This window comes from Arachis stenosperma, chromosome 3 (genome assembly GCF_014773155.1).
Source record: "Arachis stenosperma cultivar V10309 chromosome 3, arast.V10309.gnm1.PFL2, whole genome shotgun sequence".
In the NCBI taxonomy this organism is placed as follows: domain Eukaryota; kingdom Viridiplantae; phylum Streptophyta; class Magnoliopsida; order Fabales; family Fabaceae; genus Arachis; species Arachis stenosperma.
In genome coordinates, this window is record NC_080379.1 from 2,796,704 (window position 1) to 2,822,061 (window position 25,358).

At 38.7% G+C, this 25,358-nt stretch overlaps 5 protein-coding genes across 8 annotated transcripts; 2 read left to right on the forward strand and 3 right to left on the reverse strand.

Moving 5' to 3' along the window:
- Positions 1-136: 136 nt before the first annotated feature.
- Positions 137-1,405, forward strand: LOC130967818 (transcription factor LUX-like). Its single transcript, XM_057892840.1, has one exon. The coding sequence runs from the start codon at positions 381-383 to the stop codon at positions 1,242-1,244; it is 864 nt and encodes a 287-aa protein (XP_057748823.1). The 5' UTR covers positions 137-380; the 3' UTR covers positions 1,245-1,405.
- Positions 1,406-2,516: 1,111 nt separating this feature from the next.
- Positions 2,517-4,487, reverse strand: LOC130970403 (pentatricopeptide repeat-containing protein At5g59600-like). Of its 2 annotated transcripts, XM_057896481.1 has the most exons (2): positions 2,808-4,487; positions 2,517-2,694 (listed from the first exon to the last, which is right to left on the reverse strand). In XM_057896481.1, exons 1-2 carry the CDS (start codon positions 4,444-4,446, stop codon positions 2,561-2,563), a joined length of 1,773 nt encoding a protein of 590 aa, XP_057752464.1. In that variant the 5' UTR covers positions 4,447-4,487; the 3' UTR covers positions 2,517-2,560. The 2 variants fall into 2 exon arrangements, with proteins under 2 accessions (XP_057752464.1, XP_057752465.1); XM_057896482.1 differs by having other exon boundaries at positions 2,517-4,487.
- Positions 4,488-5,230: 743 nt separating this feature from the next.
- LOC130969616 (protein TOC75, chloroplastic-like) lies at positions 5,231-14,023 on the reverse strand. Its single transcript, XM_057895421.1, has 8 exons — positions 13,209-14,023; positions 12,633-12,972; positions 12,312-12,530; positions 12,108-12,215; positions 11,819-12,010; positions 11,455-11,703; positions 5,757-6,011; positions 5,231-5,640 (listed from the first exon to the last, which is right to left on the reverse strand). The coding sequence occupies exons 1-8, from the start codon at positions 14,021-14,023 to the stop codon at positions 5,401-5,403; spliced, it is 2,418 nt and encodes an 805-aa protein (XP_057751404.1). The 3' UTR covers positions 5,231-5,400.
- A 1,305-nt stretch (positions 14,024-15,328) lies between these two features.
- Positions 15,329-20,778, reverse strand: LOC130970347 (D-xylose-proton symporter-like 3, chloroplastic). 3 transcript variants are annotated; one of them, XM_057896409.1, is made up of 15 exons: positions 20,528-20,778; positions 20,333-20,451; positions 19,811-19,889; positions 19,653-19,712; positions 19,486-19,552; positions 19,288-19,412; positions 19,110-19,211; positions 18,657-19,034; positions 18,472-18,519; positions 18,307-18,369; positions 18,134-18,214; positions 17,928-18,026; positions 17,569-17,706; positions 17,320-17,454; positions 15,329-16,676 (listed from the first exon to the last, which is right to left on the reverse strand). In XM_057896409.1, exons 1-14 carry the CDS (start codon positions 20,738-20,740, stop codon positions 17,320-17,322), a joined length of 1,707 nt encoding a protein of 568 aa, XP_057752392.1. In that variant the 5' UTR covers positions 20,741-20,778; the 3' UTR covers positions 15,329-16,676. The 3 variants fall into 3 exon arrangements, with proteins under 3 accessions (XP_057752392.1, XP_057752393.1, XP_057752391.1); XM_057896410.1 differs by lacking the exon at positions 15,329-16,676 and having other exon boundaries at positions 17,206-17,454; positions 20,333-20,439; XM_057896408.1 differs by lacking the exon at positions 15,329-16,676 and having other exon boundaries at positions 17,206-17,454.
- LOC130969620 (uncharacterized) lies at positions 15,333-16,895 on the forward strand. Its single transcript, XM_057895426.1, has 3 exons — positions 15,333-15,417; positions 15,542-16,750; positions 16,852-16,895. The coding sequence occupies exons 1-3, from the start codon at positions 15,333-15,335 to the stop codon at positions 16,893-16,895; spliced, it is 1,338 nt and encodes a 445-aa protein (XP_057751409.1).
- Positions 20,779-25,358: the final 4,580 nt, after the last annotated feature.

The following is a 25,358-nucleotide window of genomic DNA, read 5'->3' on the forward strand; positions in this document are numbered from 1 at the left end:
CCTACCATTCTCATCTGGAATCAGATATTGCACTTTTCCCCCTTCTTTTTCCACATAATATTATTAACACAAAGTCAAGAGAATTTTAAATAAATATTTATTCTATATTATTTATTTTGTCGAAAGGCCTAAAAATTTCACTTAAAATGACCACTTTTATTTCACTTGGCTACTTTATATTTTGACCTTGGTGCATCACTTTCCTTATTCACAGACACAACCACCGCCGAATCTTAAGAGATATCTATTGTTGTTTTAATCTCTTCATATTTCTCACTCACTCATTACTCTTATTGTTTTTAGATCCAGAAATCCAATCCAATTTCCTAACAGTTTTCGGTTACTAACAAATTCAACTGTTTATAACGGCCAACGCCGGGATGGGTGAGGAAGTTAGGATGACCGACTACCAAGACGACGACCGAGTCGCCGACTGGGAATTGGGCCTTCCGGCGGCCCACGATCTCACCCCGCTCTCTCAGCTCTTGATCCCGCCGGAGCTCGCCTCCGCCTTCAGCATCTCGCCGGGGCCACACCGTTCCCTTGTCGACGTCAACCGCGCCTCAAAGAACACTCTCTCCACCCTCCGTACCGGCGTCAACGCCTTCTCCTCCTCCAACCTCAACCCCTTCCAAGACGAGGGAAACAATCCCGCCGGCGACGACGAGGAAGAGATCGATCCGGACGGATCGGGATCCAATTCGAGGAAGCTCCGGAAGGTCGATTGTGCGGAGGAAGCGGATTCTGTGCCGCGCACCGACAGTGCCGCCGCCGTGAAGCGACCGAGGCTTGTGTGGACACCGCAGCTGCACAAGCGATTCGTGGACGTGGTGGCGCACCTAGGGATCAAGAACGCGGTGCCGAAGACGATCATGCAGCTTATGAACGTGGAAGGGTTGACCCGAGAGAACGTCGCCAGCCACCTCCAGAAGTATCGCCTCTATCTTAAGCGGATGCAAGGGCTCTCCGCCGACGGACCTTCTTCCTCCGACCACCTCTTCGCCTCCACGCCGGTTCCTCAAAGCCTCAACGACAGCGGCGGAGGAGGAGCAGGAGGAGGTGGAAGTGGCCACTCCCGTGGGAACGGGCACCTTCCGGTTCCGGTTCCGGTCCCGATGCATTATCCTCCGGCGGCAATGATGCCAATGCCGATGCTCGGCATGCCACATGGCTTTCATCATCACCATGTGTTGCAGCAGAGGGATTGGTCCTACCCACCACATGTCACTCCTAATGATAAATGAATCAACTGATAGAATTTTATTATCTCCGGTGATTGATCTTTGCTTCTAATTATTATGAATGAATCAACTTCTATTAGAATTTTGTTTTTCATCTTTTGTAGCACAATTGTATCGAGGGTATTATCGACAACTTATAAATGAGGAATTACTCTTATCATCCATCCTATGTGTTAAGACTTTATGGAGCTTAGATTACAAGAAGATTTACATACGTGTTCATTGCACTCACTTATAAACAATCATTTCATTTTATTATTAGCCATTCCTTCCCATAGCCCTTTGAACTTTTCTTGTTTAAGTGCTCATATGTACTTCTAACATTCATCTTGAGATTAGATTGGAGTGCCTGCTCTTACTTCTCTTGGTGGTCATGGACTCATGGACATGTTACGAACTGATCAGCACGATTTAAGGTCACTTGGCATTTGTATATATTGATCACACTATGTAGGACTCTGACTCTCTGAGGAACACCAACTTACTCGGCTTGCAAGTTTTTTATGACCTCCTTGTACCCGTTTTCTTTTACTTCTGCAGCTTAATTTTGAGCAAGCAACAAATTTGTGAAATAGATTTCTTAAAAGTAACGGAAAGATTCAAAGAAAGGGTAAAGTTGGTTGGAAGACAATCAAAGGAAACTTGATTGGATAAAAAAGAGGAGCACCTAATGCCAACATTATTCTTTAAATTACACAATAGAATAATGCGGTCATGGAATCCATCATAATTCAATGGCTCTAGTGGATTAGGTTTCAAGGACAAAATATATAAAGATATACGTTTTAGGTTATACTAGAAGTTCCTTAGATGTAATTAATGAACCACACGTCTTTTCATTTTTTTATTTTTAATATTGGATTAATAATGGTGTTTTTCTAAAATGTGATTTAATGTGGTATTTTTTTAAAATGTGGGATGATTTAATGTACGGAGTACAAATCGGACCGTCCGATTTTTAAAAGGTACAGAAATCGGACCGTCCAATTTTTAGGTACACAAATCGGACCGTCCGATTTCTGTACTCGGACCGTCCGATTTGTGTTGAAAAAATTAAAAAAAATTGGAGTACACAAATCGGACCGATTTGTGTACTCCAACTTTTTAAAATTTTTTCAACACAAATCGGTGGGTCCAATTTGTGTACTCTCATAGTTTTGAAAAACACAAAAAATCACCGTGTTAAAGTATAACACCCATTCTACTACCATATCAAAATTTTTTAGCCGCCGGAAATGGTAAAGCTTTGGTGAACTAAGGTAAATATTGTCAGAATTCATGAGCAAATCATTTCTTGTTATGCTTCCACTTCCTTGCAATTACATCATAAGTAAACTCAATGGCTCCTTAACCTTAAGCATTCTTTGCTTCGCTGGGTCGTCCAACGGTGCCTCCCAAGAGATATTGTAACTGTTGCCTGATGAGGAGCATGAAACAACGCATCCTGTTCTTTCTGCAGAAGCAAAACCCAGACACCTTACCTACCAACACAAATCTGAGAAATCTCAAAGGAACCACCCATCTAGAAAGAATCATTCAGCAACCTACAATATTATTATACATTACCTATCCAACTCAACCCTTGGAATTTTCTCTGTTTTCCCTTCTTCATCCTCTTCTTGATCCTCTCAACCTTTGCCCACTTGCCTACATCAGCATACACACCCGTCAATAGAAGACGATTCCCAACACTCTCAGGCTCCACCTCCAGCAGATGCTTAGCTGCCACTTCTGCAAGCTCCACATGCCCATGATTTCTGCAAGCAGCCAGTAATGCACCCCACACAAACAGATCAGGCTCAATTGGCATTGCCTTGATCATGCAGTATGCTTCGTCAACCTTCCCGGCTCTACCAAGAAGATCCACCATACATGCATAATGCTCCAGACGTGGCTCAATTCCATACTTCTCTTGCATAGTCTTGAACAGACTCTGCCCAAGTTCAATGTCACCGGCATGGACGCATGCTGTGAGAATCGCAGTGAAAGTTAAATGATCCAGCTTGGCTTTCCCTTCCATCTCCATTTGATTGAAGAGCTCAATGGCTTCATCACAATACCCGTGATTGGCATACCCAAAAATGATAGAGTTCCAAGTAACTGTGTTCTTCTCTGGCATAATACCAAAAAGTGTTCTAGCTTCAGAGATGAAGCCACATTTTGCATACATGTCAACAAGAGCACTCCTCACATATATATCTTCCTCTACCCCAATTGCCACAGCGTAGCCATGAATCTCCTTCCCAATCCTCATTCTTTCGACAGTGGCACATGCAGGGAGAAGGGTGCTGATAGTAGCCGAAGTTGGGCAGAACCCATGACGCAACATTTGCTTGAAAGTGTCGAAAGCTTCTTCATTACGAAAATTCTGCACAAACCCAGATATAACAGAAGTCCAAGACACCACATCAGGGTCCACACCATCCTCAGTCATCAACCTGAAAATTTCAGAAACCATAGCAAGGTCACATTTTTGCGAAAACCCAGATAGTAAACTATTCCAAGTCACTAGATTTGGATTAACACCCATCAATCTCATCCTCCCCACCAAACTCCAAGCATCACCCGCAAGCCCCACTTGGGAGTACCCAGCAACAAGTGCGTTCAAAGCCACCAAATCCTTAACCTCCATTCCGTCAAACACCTTGTGCGCGTCCCCAACTCTCAAGCACTTCGAGTACATTACAATCAACGAGCTAGATACAAAAGGGTCAACCTCAAAACAACACTTCAGAATCAACCCATGTATCTTCTGACCCGTGATTTGGTCCCCGACATGGCCGCAAGCTTTGAGAACGCTTGGAATGACGAAAACGGCATTGGGATTGGGCGTTTGGGTTGCCAGCATCTCTGAGTACACGGCAATGGCGTCGTGGTGGAAGCTGCAGCGAGCGCAGGTTCCGATGAAGGAAATCCACCGGCGCACATTTGTTTTCGGAATTTTATCGAACAGTTTTCGCGCATGGGAGAGTTGGCCGCAGCAAGCATAGAAAGAAACTAAGTTGGAAGCGACAAGGCTGAAGCAAGTGATGCCGTTGGTGATTAGGTGGGCGTGGAGCTTCTTGCCGTGGTGCAACGCTCGATCACGAGCGTAGGTTTGGATGAGTTGAGCATAGAATAAGGGATCTGATCGAAAGGAGCGGTGGATGATGGCGTTTGTTATGGCAATCCTGGGGAGTAGTGTGGTTTTATGGAAAGCGTTCATCGCAGTCAGTAAACAGGGGGACACTGTATCGGACCATTGACATTAAGGCGCGCCCCAGGTAACGGATTGTGCCATGGGCAATAAATGGGTCATAGGTAACGAATAATCATTCAAGCCCAAACTATTATGCCAGGATAAAACAATCATTTTCCAAATTAATTATCTGTATAAAATATATATTAAAAATAAATTAAATAATATATAATAATTAATTTGATCATTAAATAATTAATTTAATAATTAATTTTTAGTATATTGCAAAACATTTTTGATTCAGCTCCAAACAAATTGAATTGATTAAAGAAAGAAGAGAAAGTTGCTTGAGTACGCTTTTAAAAATTGAAATTTGTTTGAATATATGAGGCTGACTCCAGTTCGTAAAATAAGGCTGTTGTTGTTGTTCAAATATGTACAAGATTATTTCATCGTTTTATTAAAGCATGTGTGGCTGTGGACATTCCTATGCCATGAACATGCAAATCTCTGTGAGAGTGTATAGATGAATTGTTTTATAAGTATGTTGGATAAGTCTTAATAATTTACTTAAAATATCTATTCCATCCGGTCCAAAATGTACTGTATACTTTAATTATTTAAGTTGCATTCGTTCCCATGGATAGCATTAGCATATTGAGCATTTATTTTTTACTGGATATTGAGGCACTTGTTCATTTCATAGAACTGCATGTTGAGCATTAGCCGCAAACATCAATTAGACAACAATAGTACACAGTAAGGTGCTCTTATCATTTTATATTTCATCCTATACCAATATTCAATAGCCTATACATGAACACCCAAGAGTAGTATGGAATTCACACAACACCAATTTGTACAAGTAGATTTAAGCATCTACAAAACCAGTATTTCTTTCATCGAGGGCTGAAATACTCCTTCCATCAAAAAATAGAAACGAATATACCAACTCAGCAGTAAACTTGACAAAATCTTGCCTCAAAATCTCTCCCCAAAACGGAAAAAAACTGCACCAGTTCCCGAGTTATGATCAACGGCATATTCTGTTCTTACGAACCCAAGTTTGAGACCAACACCATAAGAAGATCCATGACCCATTCGCCTGTAGACTTCCGTAGGATTCCCTTTGACATCCTTTGAGCTTCCTAGATCATTGCCATGCTCAACAAACGCATAAGCATGTGTACCCTTAACAGGTACCCGTAGCTCAGCTGATAGCTGTAGAAGGAACAAAAAACTTCGATAGTTGCTCCAAAGTCACTAGATGATATGAAGATTATGAAAGTAAGTACTAAATGTTCGGCAGAAAATCACAAAAATGCAGTGGTTCTTACCTCGAGGATCTTTCTGGCTGCTCCAAGCTCACCCATGTTATAACCCCTTACAGAATAGGGACCTCCAAGAGGAAAAGCATCATAACTTGGAAGGTCACCTACACATCCAGCGTAGTGGCCATGAAGGACAACCACTGGCGATGGTGGTTTCCCAGCCGCTTCCTCGACTTGCATCAACTGGATAAATCGTGTAATGGTTAACTGATGACGGTTAAAGAATGGGAAGTTGCTGCCAACGCCAAGGCCTTGATCAACCTGAACTGCGTATAAAAACAACACTGTCAAAATAAAAATAACACTGTCAAAATAAAAGACTGGGTAACATGCTCCAAGACCATAAACCTAGAAAACATTGATTTAGTCTTCAAATTACAGCAAAGTGACTATTTCCATTAACTATGTAAGCAAAATTAGGCAGAACATTTATTCTCAAATCCAAACATCAACATACGGGCGACATTCCAGTCAACTGCTTCGATGGCCTGCAAACATAGGATTGATATTTCCAATGAAAATCTGACAAAATGTAGTAACAAAATTTAAAGAATAAGGATTCTGCAAAAGTCCCTTCTATGTTAGGATGTAGTATAGAGCTTTGAAACAGTAAGCTTGCAAAGACTAGGTGCAAGGAGAAAAAGGAAAAAAAAGGAGGGTAAGCTGCCTAATTTCTAAACTATAAACTATAAAATAAATGTGCTTCAAAGGATTTTTCGAAATCATTTGGCCAGGCTATGGTATAGACATAGATAATGTAACAACTACTGGATGCAACTTTTTGGCTTCTACCTCAAAATTACGGCTAGAGATAAATGTTGCTATTGTTAGATAATGTATTAGGACCTGATATTTATTTATTTCTGTTTTATGCTTATGTGTATGATTCAGTTAATAGGGTCAAAGTTATTAGTGGCCTCAGAGGCAAGTTAGTTTTTTTTTATTCAGCTAGTTTCTAGTTTTAAGGAAGTGGAGTCCTATTCTTAAGATAGTGGAGTGAGTGGTTAGTTTCCTTTTCTTTCTGTTATTGTATTTAACAGTTTATTGAATAGTGGTAGAGTGTAGTTTTTTTGCTTCTTCAGTTCTCTAGTGTTCAACTCTCTCTCTCTTTTTCTCTGAACATACAACAGTTCGAGTGTGAGATCTGCAATACATTGCAGAACAGTGAGTGAGAGTGTGTGAGGATTGAGTGAAACAACAACAAATTGGTATCAAGAGCCTTAAGTATCTTAAGGGCTGTGGTGATGGAAGCTTCATCAACAACTATTGGGCTAGCAGGCATTGCTCCTCCAATCCTTGATGGGAGCAATTATCATGTCTGGCAAGTGAGGATGAAAGCATTCCTTGAAGGAGCTGATCTGTGGGAGGCAGTGGAGGATGACTACGTGGTGCCTCCATTGGTTGTCAATCCAACTGCAAATCAACAAAAGCTCTACAAAGAACGTGTGACTAGAAAAGCCAAAGCAAGATCTAGTCTCTATGCTGCTGTTACTCCTATTATTTTTAATAGGATTATGAGTCTAGAATCTGCAAAAGATATTTGGGATTTTTTGAAGAAAGAATATGAGGGCAATAAGAAGATTAAAGGAATGAAAGCAATGAACCTTAAAAGGGAGCTAGAAAGAGTGCAGATGAGGGAAAATGAATCAGTTCAAGAATTTGCTAATAAACTCCTAGACTTAACCAATAAATTGGCACTGTTGGGTACTGATCTTGGAGAGGAAAGACTTGTCGAGAAACTCCTGTGTTCTGTACCTGAAAGATTTGAAGCTACTATAGCATCTCTTGAGAACACAAGAGAAATCTCAGAGATGCCATTTGCTGAAGCAGTTAGTGCTCTTCAAGCACAAGAACAAAGGAGGGTACTGAGGAGAGGAGATGAGCCAGTTGAAGGTGCAATGCAGGCTAGGGTGAAGCATGGAAGTGGTGAGAAGAAGAAGCAAGGCAAGCAGTTTGGTGCTCAACAGACCAGTTTTAGTTCAAGTGATGCACAAGTGAGGAAAAGGAGTGATGAAGCCTGCAAACACTGTGGAAAGAAAGGTCATCCTTTCTTTAGGTGTTGGAGAAGACCAAATGTAGTCTGCAGGAAGTGTGGGAAGATGGGGCACATAGAGAGAATCTGCAAAGAAAAGAGCTCTCAACAAGGAGAGGCTCAAGCAGCTGCAGGTGAAGTGGAGCAATTGTTTGCTGCTTCAGGCTTTGTGTCTCAAGTCTCACGTGATGGATGGCTGGTGGACAGTGGCTGTTCCAATCACATGTCAGGAAATGAGGCAATTTTCACTAATATTGACAGATCAGTCAATACTAGAGTGAGAATTGGGAATGGTGATCATCTAGAGGTTGAAGGAAGAGGCAATGTGTTACTTGAAGGCCCTGGAGGAATCAAGCTGATGTCTGATGTCTACTATGTTCCCAAGATAGATCAGAATCTTCTGAGTGTGGGACAGTTAGTTGAGAAGGGCATGAAGATTGTGTTTGATAAGAATGAATGTGCTATTGCAGATGAGGAGGGCAAACTCTTGTTTAGGATCCCTATGCAGAACAAAACATTTGCATTCGATCCTGCAAGCAAAGAGAGCAAAGCTATGGCATGTGTGCAGGGTCAGGAGGAGTTGTGGCATAGAAGGTTGGGTCACTTTCACTATAAGGGATTGCAGTTTATGCAGAGGCATGGTTTAGTTGAAGACTTGCCTCAGTTGGGAAGTGAAGTGTCTGATTGTGAAGTATGTCTGCAAGGGAAGCTAGTAAGGAAGCCATTCCAGAAAACAAGATGGAGGGCCAAGAAGAAGCTTCAACTGGTTCACTCAGATGTTTGTGGGCCTATGCCTGAGGAGTCACTGAACAAAAGCAAGTACTTTGTGACCTTCATTGATGACTGCACAAGATTTTGCTGGGTCTACTTTCTCAAACAAAAGTCAGAAGTTGATGAAGTATTTCTGAGGTTCAAACAAGAGGTGGAGAATGAAGCAAATTGTAAAATAAAGACAGTGAGGAGTGATAATGGTGGTGAGTATACCTCAAAAAGGTTCAAAGCCATCTGTGAGGATTCTGGCATAAAGCAGCAGTTTACAGTTCCTTATACTCCCCAACAAAATGGGGTGAGTGAAAGGAAAAATAGAAGCATTGTGGAGATGGGAAGATGTATGCTACAAGGCAAACAACTACCCAAGAGCTTCTGGGCAGAAGCAGTAAATACTGCTGTCTTCTTGTTGAATAGGTTACCAACCAAAGCTCTCAACAAGCAGACATCATTCGAGGCATGGCACGGGTACAAACCAAAGGTTAGTGGACTAAGAACATTTGGTTGTCTATGCTATTACTTAACTCCTTCAATCAGTAGAGACAAGCTTGATCATAGAGGTGAGGCTGGTATCTTTGTAGGGTATAGTTCTCAGTCTAAAGCCTATAGAGTGTATTGTCCTGATGCACAAAAGATTACTGTGAGTAGAGATGTGATTTTTGTGAAGATAAAAATTGGGAGAGGGCAGTATTTGAAAAGAAAATGGCTGACAATATTGTAGTTGAAGCTAATGTGCAGAATGAGGATGAGTTAAATGAGGAAGCAGATCTACAGAATGAGTGTGAGCTGATTGAAGATGAATTGATTGATCATTTGCCTATGCGAGGTACAAGACCACTGGCAGAGGTCTATGCCAGATGTAATGTGGCTCTCCTAGAACCAGGAACAGTTGAGGAAGCAAAAGGAAGTGTGGAGTGGGCCTCAGCTATGAAAGAAGAACTGAGCATGATCAACAAGAACAACACATGGCAACTTGTATCTAAGCCTGATCACAAGAAGACTATAGGTGTCAAATGGGTTTTTAAGACAAAATTGAACCCAAATGGCACTGTGAACAAGTATAAAGCCAGGTTGGTTGTGAAGGGATATGCTCAAGTGAGTGGGGTGGACTACTCTGAAACTTTTGCTCCGGTTGCTCGCATGGATACCATCAGATTGCTACTAGCTGTTGCTGCACAGAAAAGGTGGACCATCTATCAGCTGGATGTGAAATCAGCTTTCCTAAATGGTGACCTATCTGAGGACATCTATGTAGACCAACCAGAAGGATTTGTTGTTAAAGGCCATGAAGACAAAGTGTATAAGCTGAGGAAAGCCTTGTATGGGCTGAAACAAGCTCCCAGGGCTTGGTATAGCAAAATTGATTGTTATCTACATCAGCTTGGGTTCCAAAAGAGTCTAAGTGAAGTCACTCTGTACTACAAACAGAGTGAGAGAGGCCTTGTGGTGGTGTCTATCTATGTCGATGATCTGCTTGTTACAGGAGAGGAGGAGAGTGAGATAGTGAAGCTGAAGGTAGGACTGATGAAGCAGTTTGAGATGACAGATTTGGGGAGAATGTCTTACTTTCTTGGCATGGAGATTCAGCAAAAAGAAGGTGAGATATTCATCTGTCAGAAAAAGTACATCAGAGAGGTCCTAAAGAGGTTTGAAATGGGAGAATGCAAGACAGTCACTACTCCTGTTAATCAGAAAGAGAAGTTAAGCAAGAGTAATGTGCAGAATTCTGAGCATGAGAATGAGTACAGAAGTCTAGTAGGCTGTCTAATGTATTTAACAGCTACTAGGCCTGACATTCAGTATGCAGTGAGTATTCTATCGAGGTTCCTTCATTGTGCAGCTAAGGAACATCTTACTGCAGCAAAAAGGGTGTTGAGATATCTAAAGGGGACTCAAAGTTATGGTGTGAAATTCAAAGCAGTTCCTGAGATGAAGCTGGTTGGTTTTGTAGATAGTGACTGGGGTGGTTCGGTGGAAGACATGAAAAGCACAACGGGTTTCTGTTTTTCACTTGGATCAGGTTGTTTTTCCTGGAGCTCAAAGAAGCAGGAAGTTGTAGCACAGTCTACAGCTGAAGCTGAATTTGTGGCTGCAACTGCAGCTGCAAAGCATGCAGTATGGCTCAGGAAGTTACTCTGTGATTTGGGGCTGCAAGAGAAAGATCAACTGTGTTGTATGTGGACAATCAAGCTGCAATTGCAATTGCTCAGAATCCAGTCTTTCATGGCAAGACTAAACACTTCAAGCTGAGATTCTATTATCTGCGTGAAGCACAACAGGAGGAAGAGGTGGAGCTGAAGTATTGCAAGACAGATAATCAGATAGCTGATGTCTTCACCAAGCCTCTTGCTGTTAGTCGATTTAGTCAATTGATTCATGAAGTTGGAATGTGTCCAGGTCTCTAATCCAAGGAGGAGAAATGTTAGATAATGTATTAGGACCTGATATTTATTTATTTCTGTTTTATGTTTATGTGTATGATTCAGTTAATAGGGTCAAAGTTATTAGTGGCCTCAGAGGCAAGTTAGTTTTTTTTATTCAGCTAGTTTCTAGTTTTAAGGAAGTGGAGTCCTATTCTTAAGATAGTGGAGTGAGTGGTTAGTTTCCTTTTCTTTCTGTTATTGTATTTAACAGTTTATTGAATAGTGGTAGAGTGTAGTTTTTTTTGCTTCTTCAGTTCTCTAGTGTTCAACTCTCTCTCTCTTTTTCTCTGAACATACAACAGTTCGAGTGTGAGATCTGCAATACATTGCAGAACAGTGAGTGAGAGTGTGTGAGGATTGAGTGAAACAACAACAGCTATTAGGAAATAAAACAAATTAAAAAAAAAAGATGTTAGGACTATTTGAAATAATCTAAACACTATGGACAACAAAAGGCATGAATGTAGGATAATACGGTCACCTGGAACACATTCCTTTCTCCAACTATAGCTCCATTCACAAACTTTGTATTATCTCGTGTGATGTTTGCCTGTAAAAATGCCATCCTATCAATACCAGTACCACTGAGCGTGGTTGGAGGTCCATCTGCACTAATCCCTCCGCTAGGCGAAACTCTTTGACCACTGGCACAGATATGACTACTCTCATCACGTGTTGTTATCTCTTCCATGACTAGTCCATAAGTGAATTTACTTTGACGTGTGAAATTCTGCATGGGAAACGAGATATAGCAATTAAGATATTAAATATGAAAATAAAAAGTAAAAAAACCAACAGCATAAATAGCCAGGTCAAGATTTATGTATATACGACAGTCAAATTACCTCTGTGATATTGGCTTTAAGACCAGCACGATCAACCCATATTGAGGGCACTTTATCCACCACTGGTCCCCCAGTGAATACTGGACTCAGCTTTCGGCCGTTGAAGCAGCTTACCCGGAGGGTACGGTTGCGTGGATCATATACGCCATCCAAATATGGATGTGCATACTCAAGCTTAAATGCAAGATCATCCTGTACCAAATACCAATCACAATATTCATGAGAAACTAAACTATTTAATCTACAACAGTAGTGATGAAAACTCACTGGTCTAGTATAGGTAAAATACCTGAGGATTGAAGAAGTTGCTAGTTGTCACTGAACCAGAAAAAGATCTATTCAACCCTTGCAGATTCCGATGTTCAAACGTAACAGTTCCTCCTGGCTGCAGTGAAGCCTATGCAAACGTTGAACACAAAGTAATTACATTAAAAATGAGCAACAACAATTCATGGATAATAAACAAATTGGAAATCCGCCATGACAAAATTACCAAAGTGGGACGCCTTCCTCGTCTAGTAGTCCACTCAGTACTGACTTCAGCCGTTTTCTGATCCAACTCTTTTAGCTTAATTTCAACAATAATGCCTCCCTCGCTCTTCTCATCAGGCTTTGGATTCACCTCAATCTTTGAAAACAAAGCAAGGGACGAGTTTATGTTCCTCAAGGCTTGCTTGGCAGCTTCAATGTTAAAAACGTACCCTGGGCGAAGCTATTAGTTCAATACAAAATATCAGCACATTCATCTAAACAATCCTGAACTAGAGACACAGAACTAACCATATCAATCACATTACAATGAAATCACACGCACCTGCCTGGGAAGTTCTCTTTGCACCACCGGGATTTGGGTGTTGCCTTCAACAACATTCCCAAGCTTGTCCAGGAACATAATGGTCAATTGGGTAATATCCCCTTCCATAACCTCGCAAACAACCTCCTGGGTATTGAGGTTCCCAAAGTTTACAACCTGGGCACAAGCATACCCTTCATCATGGTACCACTTCTGGACATGGTCCCTTATCCTCTGAAGCAACCTGGCACTAACTGCTCCCTGGCTCCTCAACATATCTGCTATCTCCCTATGAACTGACATTGGCAAAAGACATGGCCTTGCCCTCTCCATCCTCCTCTTGTAGTTCCTCTCTCGGGACCTGTATCAGTTCAGCCGTAGCACAACGAAGTAATTAACTAACTACCTACCAAAAGTCCAAAACTATAACTACCACAACTAACTAAGTAATTAACTATCACAGCTAAAATGCAGCCTTACAATTGTGCTGAGACTCATTCTCTAACTAACTAACTAACTACTATCATAACTGTAAAAACTAACACGGTAACAAACTAACTAACTAACTGTCATAACAGTTATAACTGATTAACAGACCTGTAGTACTCGAGTCTCTCCTTGTCAGTCACGTCGGGGTCCATCTCGATGGGCTTGGACTGAGCCATGAGGCCGACGTTGATGCAGCGGAACTTCTCGGCAGACTGCCAGGTGCTCTCCGTGAAAGCGATGGTGAGGGAGATGGTTCCGTCAGGGTTGGTCTTCCCTTCCATGTCGACCTTCTCGAACATTCCGCAGGAGGCTAGGGTTTTCACCTCCTTCTGCAGCTGCGATTTCGTGTACACACCGCCGGGGCGAAGCGACACCAACTCGAAGAAAGAGTCGTCAGGTGCATTGATCCTGACCCGGCGGCTCCGGTCGAAGAACGAGATGTCGGAGATCTTGTACTTCTTGAAACCACTGAGCTTGTTCAGCTGCACCACAATGTTGGCGGGAAGGCCGTGGGAGTCCCATTCCGGCGACGGTGATTCGTCGGCGGCGATGGCCGGAGATAGACAGAAGAGTCTTGACCAGAAGGATCCGTCGTCGCCAAACCAGCCTCCTCCGCCTCCACCGCCGCCGCCGCCAGTGTTGCCGCCATTTCCTGCATTACCACCACTGCCGGAGGAGAAATGTCCGGATGCATCAGGGAGGAGGGAGCGGAGAGGGGAGGTGGAGAAAACGACGATGGAGGCAGCGGAGGAGAGGGCGAAGGTGGTGGAAAGGGTTTTGATGAGAGTGGAATTGGAGTGATCTTTGGTGTGGTCAGAGGAGGATGAAGAAGGGAGCTGGCATTTGAGGTAAGAGGATGTGCGGCACGGAGGGGGGAGGGTCGGGGTGGTGATGAGGTGGTTGGCGGCGAAGGAGGAGTTCATGGTGGTGACCGGTGAGTGTTGACTCTCACTGTCGCAGTGTGAGGGACAAAGGCCAATTTAGAAGCTCTAAACTTTGAATTTTACTTTAAAGATTAGAGTGTGATCTCTCTATTTATTTTATAGGTGGAGCCAAAAGTAAATATGAGAGAAAAACTATTCAACAGTAAAAAATTATACTTTATCCTCTAAAATAAAAATTCAAACGTTAGAGAATCCAAATCCAATTTAAAAAAGTGCTAAGAACATTAAATTTTATATTTGTAATCATTAATTAATTATTATTAATATTTTTAATAATATGAAATTACATCTAATAGTATATATTCGTGTAAGAATATTTCTCTCAAGCTTTACTTCAATCTTGTGTTAATACGGTGTCCCTGGCAGCTCGAGCTAGACTGAAAATATCTTGGTGAATTTGGATCTGAAACGTGGTACCTGAAAAAAATTTTCCCGCGCATAACTCAATAAAGAATCACTTGTCAGAAAGAGTATATGATCAGTGGGTTATGTGTTTTGTTTTTATTGTGTGGCCTATTGTTTATTCTAGTTGATTTATAGGCTCCTTTATTTGAACTATTTGTCGGTCTGTTAGTCGTGAATGGCTAGGGCCGAGATTCTCGAGAAGAAGGGAAGTCTGTTGGTCATGGACAACTAGGGCTGAGAATTTCGGAGGGAAGTGGGTCACGATGATAAATTTAATTTAATTTGAATTTTGTCTTATCCAACCAAGGTATAACTCGTGTTTTTCGAGATACGAGGGATATGATACATTATAAAATTGCTTACTTTCTTTTGACTAATTAAGTACTGGCCAAATTTTAATAAAAATGTGAGTTTCATAGACTTTTTCGCCCATTTATTTCATTTTGTTTGTTATAAATTTATATTATCATCAAATATATACTACTCTACAACATTATTATAGAACATACGAATATCAATTCCACTTAGATATTGAAATGGTTCAAAAATCTTTCCTGTGTTGGCCTGGTCAAATTACTAATTCAGGGTGATTCTAATTTGTTTGGTTTAGTAGCAAGAAAAACTGTTAGTCTACACGTGTAGAGAAAAGAATCCACAAATGGGTGCTAATGGTGCATGCTGAGGCTCTTCTTGATCATCATTTCTCAGTGCAAGAACCCCGGAAGCCATTGCATGACCACGGTTCATTCTTTGTTAAAAAAGTAATTATGTCTATTATTATTATCATTATTATATATTTTCCAAAGAAAGAGCAAATATAAGAGCAGATTTATTAAAAGGTGGAAGCAAATTTGTTGATGTAAAAAATTTAGTTACATAAAAAATGGCTCAACTCGAACGCCCTCAGAGACCTGGTGTTGAAACTTCAAAAACTCCCACCATCCATACCATGGAACAACTCCTCCGAGGTAAAATCATCATCCTATAATGTCTTTTGGCAAAGATTTGATTATGGTATATGCTAGTATTTACCAACATACATTCTTAGATGCTGAAATTATCATTCTAAGTTATTGTTTTGATGCACAACAGGAGAAGGGTCTAAAGTGTCACCAAAAGGTTCTAAGCTATCGCCAACAGGTTCTAAGATGTCAACCAACACTGCCACCTTGTCCTCCTCCTCCACCTCCTCCACTTCTTCTAATTCATCACCTTTTTTCAATAAGTTGAGGCACCATGACTCGGAAGAAGACCATAGCCCGAACCAGAAGAAATCAGTCCTTGCCAAAGTGAAGGAGAAGGCTAAGAAATTGCGTCACAGCCTCAGCAAGAAAAAGCACGACGATGGAAACCAAACTCCCTCACCCGGCTCTGGCTTGGAAGACGAAGGAACACACGACGAAGCTGAATACCATGGAGCTCCAAGTAATCAAGACCTTAACTTTCAATTTTCTGAAAAGGTTTCTCTTAACTTTGATCTTATGTTGCTGTGTAAAATTATTATTTCAGTGTATGAATCTGAGAAGGCACATCAACCAAAATCAGGTCTAGGAATGCAAGAAAAATGTTTAACTCGGTCATTCTCCAAGAGAACAACTCATCCAGCAACTGTGGCTAATGCTGCAGCTGGAGCTGCTACTAGCACCAATACTATTGATGCCGGTTCGAACAGGGTAGCGACGACTAGAACCTTAGCTCATGAACTGAACAAAGGATCACATTCTATGACTTCCAAGTTTCAAGGCCTCACTATTTACAAACCTGATGAGCTTCACACTTCAACATCACCAAAGGATGGAACTCAAAGTAGTTTTTTTGTTTCTGCTCCAAGTACTCCTCCAAAGACATCTTCCCAAACTTCTCCAAGCGCAGCACGAATTTGGTCAGCTCCGGTGACCCCAAAAACTTTAGCTCCAGCGTCACCACAGACTCCTTCATGTTCATCTGCTCCAACCACTGGCAGGTATGCCAGCCCTGGCTCGCAGATATGGGATAAGGGTGTTTCGGTGAAAGAGTACTTGATGAACAAGCTTGAGCCGGGAGAAGATGAAAAAGCTTTGTCTCAGGTGATATCTGAGGCCATGAGTCCAAAGAGAACTCCTGGTGATGCAGGTGTGATGGAGAAGGTGAGAGAAGCTGTAACTTCTTTGCTCCGAACTGAGGAACCAAAACAAGAAGACACAACAACCACTATCACGACCACTGACACCAACATTGCAAGCACATCCTATCAAAACCCAGTATCTATCAGTGCTGCTCGCAGTTCATCTCAAATCCCAGTATCTACCAATGCTCTAGAAGGTAAAGCAGCAGTTCATTATGGTAGTATAATCTGTTTATTTTTCCTCATATAGTTCTTTTTTGTTCTAAACATAAACCTATAGTTCTTTCTAAATATGCAGTGGTTCAGGAAGAAAACCATGAAAGAATTCTTCAGGCAAATTGAAAGTTCCCATGATGTTTATGGCTACCTTGTGCTATATGTATTCAATTTTTGTTCTATATCTTTGTATATGTATCCAATATTTAGACTGGAATGATCATTTCCATTTACATTTGTAAATTTTAATTTGTATGTATTAATATCTTTGTACTCCATGTGGACTTATTGTATATTTATATTACACTAAATATTCTTCAGTTTTTTCTTTTAATATTTTTGCCATGAAACTCTATTATTTGGATCAAAGCTAAACTCTAAACTTCAGTTATGAGCAACAATAAGGAACCTACCATTTTTCTCACCATAAAACATATTTACACGACCAATGAATTCCAAGTGGGAGATGTATGCATAGGTATTACATTACATGCGCTCCAAAATTATATTCCATTAGGATTACAAGATGCTAGTTTAAGCTGTCACTTACTCATTTCAAGATTTTGGACTCAATATCTTCTAGGCTCAAGCCTTTTGTTTCGGGAACTGAAGATATAACAAAGATAAGTGACAGTAAAGCAATAGCCCCAAAAAGGAGAAAAAGGTTTTCTGCTCCTAGAAGCTCCTGCAGAAGAAGCCAATGCAGATTAGAAACTCCAAGAGTTGACAAAGAAAGGTAAAAATGGTGAAGTTTACACTTGAATGAAAAGTGAACATGAAAGGTAAAAGGATCTAAAACCTTTAAAGGAGAGAATGCAAAGGTCACAACTGCATTTGAAGCAAAGTTGGTTAGAACAGCCAGACTGATCCCCCGTCCTCTCGTGCGCAATGGGAAAACTTCTGATACCATTAGCCAACTTATTGGGCCAAATGATACCTGCAATGCAAATAGAAATTAACAACATGTGTCTAGTAAACACAGAGGAACTGCTGTGTCTGTTCTTCTCAAACAGGATTCGTTGGAATCCCCTTTAACTAGTAGTAGAGCGGTCCATGAATTACAATTGATGTCAACATATATTGTATAGTCCAAATTGCAAGCCTGGTATTTTCTTTTCTACAAAAAGCAGCAAGGCCAATGACCAGGGGGTATTTTACCTGATAGCTACCAACATAAAGAAGTAAAGCCGCGACAGCAATAAGTGGGAACCCTCCAAGAAATTTATAATAAGCAGAAAGAAGAGCTAAAGAAAGGGCCTGCAGAAATTTAAAATAAAATAAAAATCAACAACAATGAGCATTTGACAAGTTGCAGACAGAATACTCCAAGAATATGCTAGTTTAAAATGTTAACGAATCCGTACAATGCCAGTGACACCTCCAATCAGAAGAGGCCTTCTCCCCAAATCATCAACTTTTAAGACAGCAATCCATGTCATTAGCAACTGCAGATTCATCAATAAGAATAAATTATTGTCAGGTTCACAAAGCAGCCACTCTTCCTAGGAAGGGGAAAAAGAAAACTAAATAGTTATACCTTGAATAAGCCAATAACAACTGAAACTTTGGTAGCATCGGCTGCAGCAGAAAATCCAGCACTCTAGATAAAGCAAAAATAGAGAATAATCTAAAGTGAGAAAAATGAAAAAGAAAAAATTCTTTTTCAGAAAAGAAAGAAAAACTGAAATTATTGATGACATACCTGAAGAATTGGGCCTGCATAATACAGAACACTTGGTTGGCCAGTTATCTAGAGCAAGAAGGTGTCTAATCAGAAAAATAGTAGATGGAATATTCGATATTTCCGTCAATAACATGATAAAAGCGGAAGGGGAAACTACAATCGTAATAACTATGAACTGACTCATTGCATGGAAGAAGCACTACCTGTTGAAATAAGACAAGCCCCCCACCAATTATGAAAGCTTTCAGATTGGCACCCTGAAACACCTCCAAGAAACTCCCTTCTGATTCCTGATCTGCATATGCAGACTTCAATGAAACAAGGTTCTCTTCTATTTGCTTCTCAGATTCTTTGTTGCCGGGTGGTCTGCCCCTTAATTTACTCAGGGAAAGAATTGCCTTTTCCTTCAAATCTTGAAATGAACCCTTCCCTTGAACTGCCCTGAGAAGCAACCACCTCGGAGAGGGAGGGAGACTCAACATTCCTAGCCCCATTAGTACAGCAATCGGAGCACTAAAGCCATACATAAACCGCCATCCCCCAACGGCATTAATCTCAAAGCTTCCCACAAAATAACCAAGCTGCACAATAGTTCATTCCCAACTCAGCAAGCTCTTTAGTTAATAAAAGAGACATAAAAGCCACAAGTGCAATACCAGAATCCCCAAGACAATGAAGAGTTCTTTTAATGATACTAGAGTCCCACGGATTTGTGATGGACATGTTTCAGCAATATACAAAGGAGCACCGTGCATGGCCTGCAAATCAATTCGTTCGAAGATGATGCAGGTATAATTAACATTACAAAATACATTACATGTCATAGTATCCTACCAAACCTATACCAAGTCCATAAAGCAGCCTTCCTGCTAAGAGGACATTGAGCTCTGGTGCATACGCAGTGATCGAACCACCAAGCACATATAACAGTGCTGCAACAATGAGTTGTCTCTTCCTCCCTAATGTTTAAGCCATTTTACTTGATTAATAAGAAGCCTTTTTTCCTGGATAACAACAAACTAAAGCTCTTACCAAGGAAATCAGCAACGGCATATGCAAGAAGTGAGCCAAGAAGAGCCCCATAGAGGGAACCACTGACCTATGTATGACATTGGAAGTGAGATTCTAATTAGTATAGAGAACAATAACTTCTCTGTAAATTTATAATAAAATTTTCAACTATGATGCTGAAATCATACCACAAGTCCAAGCTGAATAGCCGAAAGATTGAACCAAGCTATGCCACTAAGCTCAGGTGACTGTGAATTCAAATCAACAACTTGAAGCTCAATTATATAAATTACTGCACTAGTAATACAACAAAGTGTAATTGAAAGACATTGAGTAACAAGTTTACCTGCAGTGAGATTGTGGCCCCTGAGGTGGCACCAATATCATAACCGAATAACAAGCCACCCAATGCTGGGAATAGAAACCTATATTTGAAAGGAACTGTATTAATCAATCGAAAGTGAAACAAGTAGATCAGGAGTTCATACATTTCAAAATCCAGTGTTTGACCAATCCATGCACGTGCAAGTTTTACAAGTTAGCATCGTCCTAGTTCCAAGCTTTAGCCTTGAATTCCTCACAGGGATATCAACGGCAGAAAATTGAAATTTGGAAACAAAAAGGAACAAAATTCCACCCCAAAATCTATCAAACTAAACCGTATAAACTTGTCACATTTTACGATTCAATCTAAACAACTTAATTTTGACTTTACTTGTTTCAAATGCTGTCAAACATGTAATTTAATCTGGCTTGAACCCAAAACAATGCAACTCCAAACTTAAATACATTGACCAATTTTGATCAAAATGTAAAGCAAGGCCATAGAATAATGAATATAAACAGTGTTACAGAGATAGAAACGTACGGAAAAACCACAGAAGACCAAGAGAATTCCTCTTGGTATGTACTTGTGTCAGAAACACGCGACTGAGGTTCCTCCCCAGAAGAAGCATACCCCTTCTGTGCTCCAACCTGCCCACAAGACTGAGATGCCAAATTAGATGAAAAAGCATGAAACTTTGAAGAGTTTTTCAGCTTTTCTTTTTTATGGGGTCCTCACGTGGAATCTGAGCTTAGGATTATGACCATTGCAAGAGGGAAGAAGAAACGGGTACTTGGGGACCAAATGATGGTTCATGGAAGTAACCATGCGGTGCTGATGACTGATGCCAACATTGGAGAGTTGAAGTTTTGAGCTCTTTATCCGGTGATGATGATGGTGAAGTGGGTTCAGCAGGGAGAGCTTGAAGCTGATGAGAGTTGTTAGTGCCATGTGAGGTCAACAAGAACACTAGACAGAGTATATGTTTTTGGTTCTTTCTTTGTGAATCTTAAATAGAAAAAATGCACGTGTGTGATTCTCGGAGCACACTCAGTTTCACACAAGATATTTAGCAAATTGCAATGGTTAAAAATGTAAAAAGCAACTATATGCTGTTATTAGTAAGACAATAGTTTTCGGTTTTTTTTTAATCTATCTTGTCATATACATATTAGTGAGTAATTTATTCTTTAATTTTCAGAAAATACCAAAACAATTGCAAATTGTCACCAAGAAAATGATTATTTTCAAAACTTTTAACACATTATAAGTGTAGATGAAACTTTTCGTTATAAGCAATTTTGCATAAAGTGCAATAGAAAATATATAATACGTTGGATCAAAATAATTAAAAGTAATAGATAGAAAGGTGAATATATATATATATATATATATATATATATTTCGTTACATTTAGAAGATAGAAGATGATGATGCCAAAAAAGATTAGGATAGATGATAAATATTTTAATTGTATTCTATAAATATGTTGCTAAAAAGAAATGTGTCTGACAAATATTTGAATTTAAGTATTTTCTATTATTGTGAGGTTAATCTAATAAATTTTTGGACAATTTACCTATATAAAATAAATGTGAGAAACTTTTAATTGATTACAATAATTAAAAACTGATTACGTGCATATTTTGTTTCAATTTCTATATAATCCGTGGAAACTAACTATGGTTTCAGATTACACATAAACCGTGCTTGGCAGCAAAGGTTTATATGTAAGGATAGCTGAACGTAAACCGTGGGAAACAGTCACGGTTTACTCTTACTCTTGGAGAATGCAACACATAAATCGTGGGTGACAGCCACGGTTTATGAAAAAGATGATATGTGTATAAAATCTTGAAATCAGCCACGGTTTATGCATGAGCAACTATAAATATAGAAACCGTTGTTGGTGAGGGCGGATCACATTTGAGCATTCAGAATTTTGTGAAGTTGGGTGGCTAAGAGAGAATTCGAAGAGCTTTGTGGTTTAGAGGGTTGGTTTGAGGTTTTGAACCAGTTAAGTGGTGGACCGATGGAAGATGAAACTCGCATGTACCGGTTAAATGGCGTTGCGCATGTAGCTGGATATATCAATCAAGATGTTAGTTAAACAACTTTATTATTATTATTATTATTATTATTATTATTATTATTATTATTATTATTATTATTATTATTATTATTATTATCATTATTAATGCTAGTATTGTTATTATTATTATTATTATAAATATTACTATTATTATTTTAATTGTGACTTTTTAATTTTGATTATTTTATAATAATAATAATAATAATAATAATAATAATAATTATTATTATTATTATTATTATTAGTAATGTGACTTGTTAGTATTATTGTTATTATTATTATCGTTATTGTTATTATGGTTATTATTATTATTGTTATTATTGTGAGTTGTTAGTATTATTATTGTTGTTGTTACATTTGTGATTCCTGTTGGTATTATTAGTTTTGTTATTGTTGTCGTTATTAGAACTATTGTCATCATTAGAGTACATAGAAAACCGATATTGGTGTATAATAATTTTTTAAAATTATATTAGATGTTATTAGTATTGGTCGTATGTTGAGGATTTTTTTATCCATATTTTTGCAGCCTACTAGGGTTATTAGCGGTGTCAAGAGACAACAAAATATGCCTTTACACGATCGGATTATACCGTATCTGGAAATCGCGGGCTTGTATCACTTGGCTAGGCTGAACAGTCAGTGGTTCTAGGTTGATGAGCCTCTATATAGCGCATTCATTGAGAGGTGGCATCCTGAGACCCACACCTTTCATATGCCCTTTGGAGAGTGTACTATCACCTTGCAAGACGTGGCTTATCAGCTGGGTTTGCCGATCGATGGGGAGTCCGTGAGTGGGTGGCTGACTGACTTTGAGAATCTGATGAAAAACGGAAGACCGGCATGGGTGTGGTTCCCCGATTTAAAAAGAAAGAAAGAAATTTTTTATTTCCAAAACAAGGGATCTGTCCAACATCTGATTGTTATTAAGTTCTTTTTTTATGTTTTTGTTAGCAGGTTGTCACGCGTGAGTAGCTGCTACTTTTGTTAATCATCTTGAATAGGAAGCTACATTTAAGGTAACATACTAAAATGTAAGTTATTAACATGAGAGAACTTCAAAGGATAATAACAGGAAGCTATTTTTTTTTTGTTAATTTCTTTTTAGCAAGTTAATTAATTCAGTTTCAGTGAGGTTGTATTGGCCGTGTGAAATTCGGCAATTTTGGTATTACTATATTGTATCGAATAAGAAAAAATATTAAGTAGATAATTTAAAACATTTTTAAGAGTAAAAAAAAATAAAATCGTAATTATAATTTTTTAATATTCATTATAGTCTTTTATATTTTAATATTGATCTAATTTTTGTATATTTCCTTTTTTTTCATATCGTTTGTAATGCATATTCTAATTAATAAATTCATAATTCATGATTGTTTCTTTAAATTATTATTAGTAGTAGTTGTTAGATTTCTTAAACTTCTCAACATTATAATTAGCATTAGTAGAAATTTAATTTATTAGAATAAATAATGATATTTTTGTTCCTCTATTTCTTCTTTTGTTTATGAATGGTTGCTGTTTCTTCTTTATGTTTGTTCTTTAAATTTCTTTATTCAATTTTATCACCTGTTTTTCTTGAATTTGTTGAAATCTCCTATTCGAGATTACTTTATTATAATTTTCTCTTTTGCAATAAGAGACAAAATATTTTCTTTGTTCTTGAATCTTTATACCAAGTCTCTCTATCTGATAAGGCTGAATGGCCATCAGGCCATGGATGCCAATAGAGAATATCCAAATAGGTATGTTGCTAAGCATTAGAGAAGATGTTTTCTTTGCTGCATTTTCAATTCGATTGAAGTCTCATTTACTTTTTCATTCAATGTATTTCAGATTAACTTTTGAAAATTTTAATGTCAATTAAATATCGATGTTATGCTATCTATAGTTTTTTTTTAATTCTTTCTCATATATTTTTTATGTTGTAATTTAATTTTATTGGTTTCTCATTTATATGTAGGCCAGATTTCAGAAGTTGTTGTAATCTGTAAAATATATTGTGTAGTAGTTTTCTAACGTGGTCTCTTGGGTATTTTTCATTGATGTACTTTTAATTTGTTACTCTTTTTTTGTATACTTAGTTAGTTGGTTTCTTGATTAAAAGTATTAGTCTTAAATTCTAATCGTACCATTATGTGCTAATAGGAGATTTTTAGCAACCCAGCAATACTAGCCCAACGGAAAAGAACTGATTTTTAGATTTCGCCTTTTCAGTAAGCAGATAACGAAATATATTATGGAATATTATATCATGCATGTTAACCGATTAAAGAGGTGGGTTAAATCTTTAACTTCGAATGGTTTGTTTTTAATTTATATTCAGTTAGTGGTATTTTCTACTTTCCTCCTCTTGATAGTTTCTTTTCCCTGTTAGATGAGTTTGATTAGCTAATTCTGCGTTTCTGGTCTTTCTGTTCTCAAATAGGTGTAGACTACAACAACTCTAAAAAGATTAGTTTTGATAAATTATCAATGTCCATTCAAAATAAATAATATAAGGTTTACTAATCATACATATATTGATAATGACTTTAAAAATTCAACATTTATTAATACCTGAAAAGATAATTCAAAGTTCATGTATATGATTTGGTTTCAAAATCTATCAAGATAACAGAAATTTCTTTTTCATTGTTGAAATCTCTCAGTTTTCTCTTTGATTCTTAATAAGCTTGATGGCCAATGTACAGTTTTGGCCAGTAATATCAATCTCAATGAATTAGATTCCTGATTTGACTTTATGTTCTTTAATTTGTTATTTTCTACTATTTTCTGCATGTCTGAGAGTGATTGCTTTGCCCCTTTGTCCCTTTTCTATGGATATTTTGTTTAAATTCATTGAGCTGTTTACTGAACTAGAATCTTCTCAATTATTTATGTTAAAGCTTTCTTCTCATTATAATGTTAGTTCATTTACGTGATTATTGTTCTCTTGTGTTGCTCACTTAGTAATAATGGTAGATTTCAAATACCTCTCTTTGCTAAATAGTTAGGTAAAATTATGTGAAGCATTTTTAGCATGTTTTGTTACACATGAATTAACTTTGGAAAGAAATTTGAATATAGGGTGAGAGACTTCTTCCCTCAACTTTTGTTTCAACTCATGACGAATGATTTGGGCCAATGTTCTATGTCATTGACGAGCTAGATAATTGTTTAGTCGTGGAGGTGATAAGAAAGAATGATCAGTTGCTCATAACTGACTACTCATTTGAACAGATTAGAACTTTCTATTTTATCGATAGAGGGACATCTGTTCAATTTAGGTATGTCAGTTTTGAAATTTTTTTTATTTCATTGTGGAATAAGGACAACCAACCCATCCAAGTTCACCTTGATCCTAATGTATATGTGCATGAGCTAATGGACCCAGAGACATTTGATAATGTATCAAGAGTGTTCCACATCAAGTATACCAGGATTGATGAGGAGTTATCAGCTGATGTGATGGTTCTATCTGGTTCTGAACCA

Bases quoted from the DNA above. Each gene is read 5' to 3' on its own strand.
- LOC130969616 (XM_057895421.1), bottom strand. From the start codon at position 14,023: ATGAACTCCTCCTTCGCCGCCAACCACCTCATCACCACCCCGACCCTC. The intron at 12,531-12,632 runs GTGCGTGTGATT...TTGAACTAATAG, and splicing joins AAAGAGAACTTCCCAGGCAG to CTTCGCCCAGGGTACGTTTT. The intron at 6,012-11,454 runs GTGACCGTATTA...TACGCAGTTCAG, and splicing joins GAGAAAGGAATGTGTTCCAG to GTTGATCAAGGCCTTGGCGT.
- LOC130967818 (XM_057892840.1), top strand. From the start codon at position 381: ATGGGTGAGGAAGTTAGGATGACCGACTACCAAGACGACGACCGAGTC.
- LOC130970403 (XM_057896481.1), bottom strand. From the start codon at position 4,446: ATGAACGCTTTCCATAAAACCACACTACTCCCCAGGATTGCCATAACA. The intron at 2,695-2,807 runs GTAATGTATAAT...TTGCTTCTGCAG, and splicing joins CCAAGGGTTGAGTTGGATAG to AAAGAACAGGATGCGTTGTT.
- LOC130970347 (XM_057896409.1), bottom strand. From the start codon at position 20,740: ATGGCACTAACAACTCTCATCAGCTTCAAGCTCTCCCTGCTGAACCCA. The intron at 19,035-19,109 runs GTATTGCACTTG...ACTATTGTGCAG, and splicing joins TCATTGTCTTGGGGATTCTG to CTTGGTTATTTTGTGGGAAG. The intron at 18,027-18,133 runs GTACGGATTCGT...AAATTTCTGCAG, and splicing joins TTGGAGGTGTCACTGGCATT to GCCCTTTCTTTAGCTCTTCT.
- LOC130969620 (XM_057895426.1), top strand. From the start codon at position 15,333: ATGGCTCAACTCGAACGCCCTCAGAGACCTGGTGTTGAAACTTCAAAA. The intron at 15,418-15,541 runs GTAAAATCATCA...GATGCACAACAG, and splicing joins CATGGAACAACTCCTCCGAG to GAGAAGGGTCTAAAGTGTCA. The intron at 16,751-16,851 runs GTAAAGCAGCAG...CTAAATATGCAG, and splicing joins ATCTACCAATGCTCTAGAAG to TGGTTCAGGAAGAAAACCAT.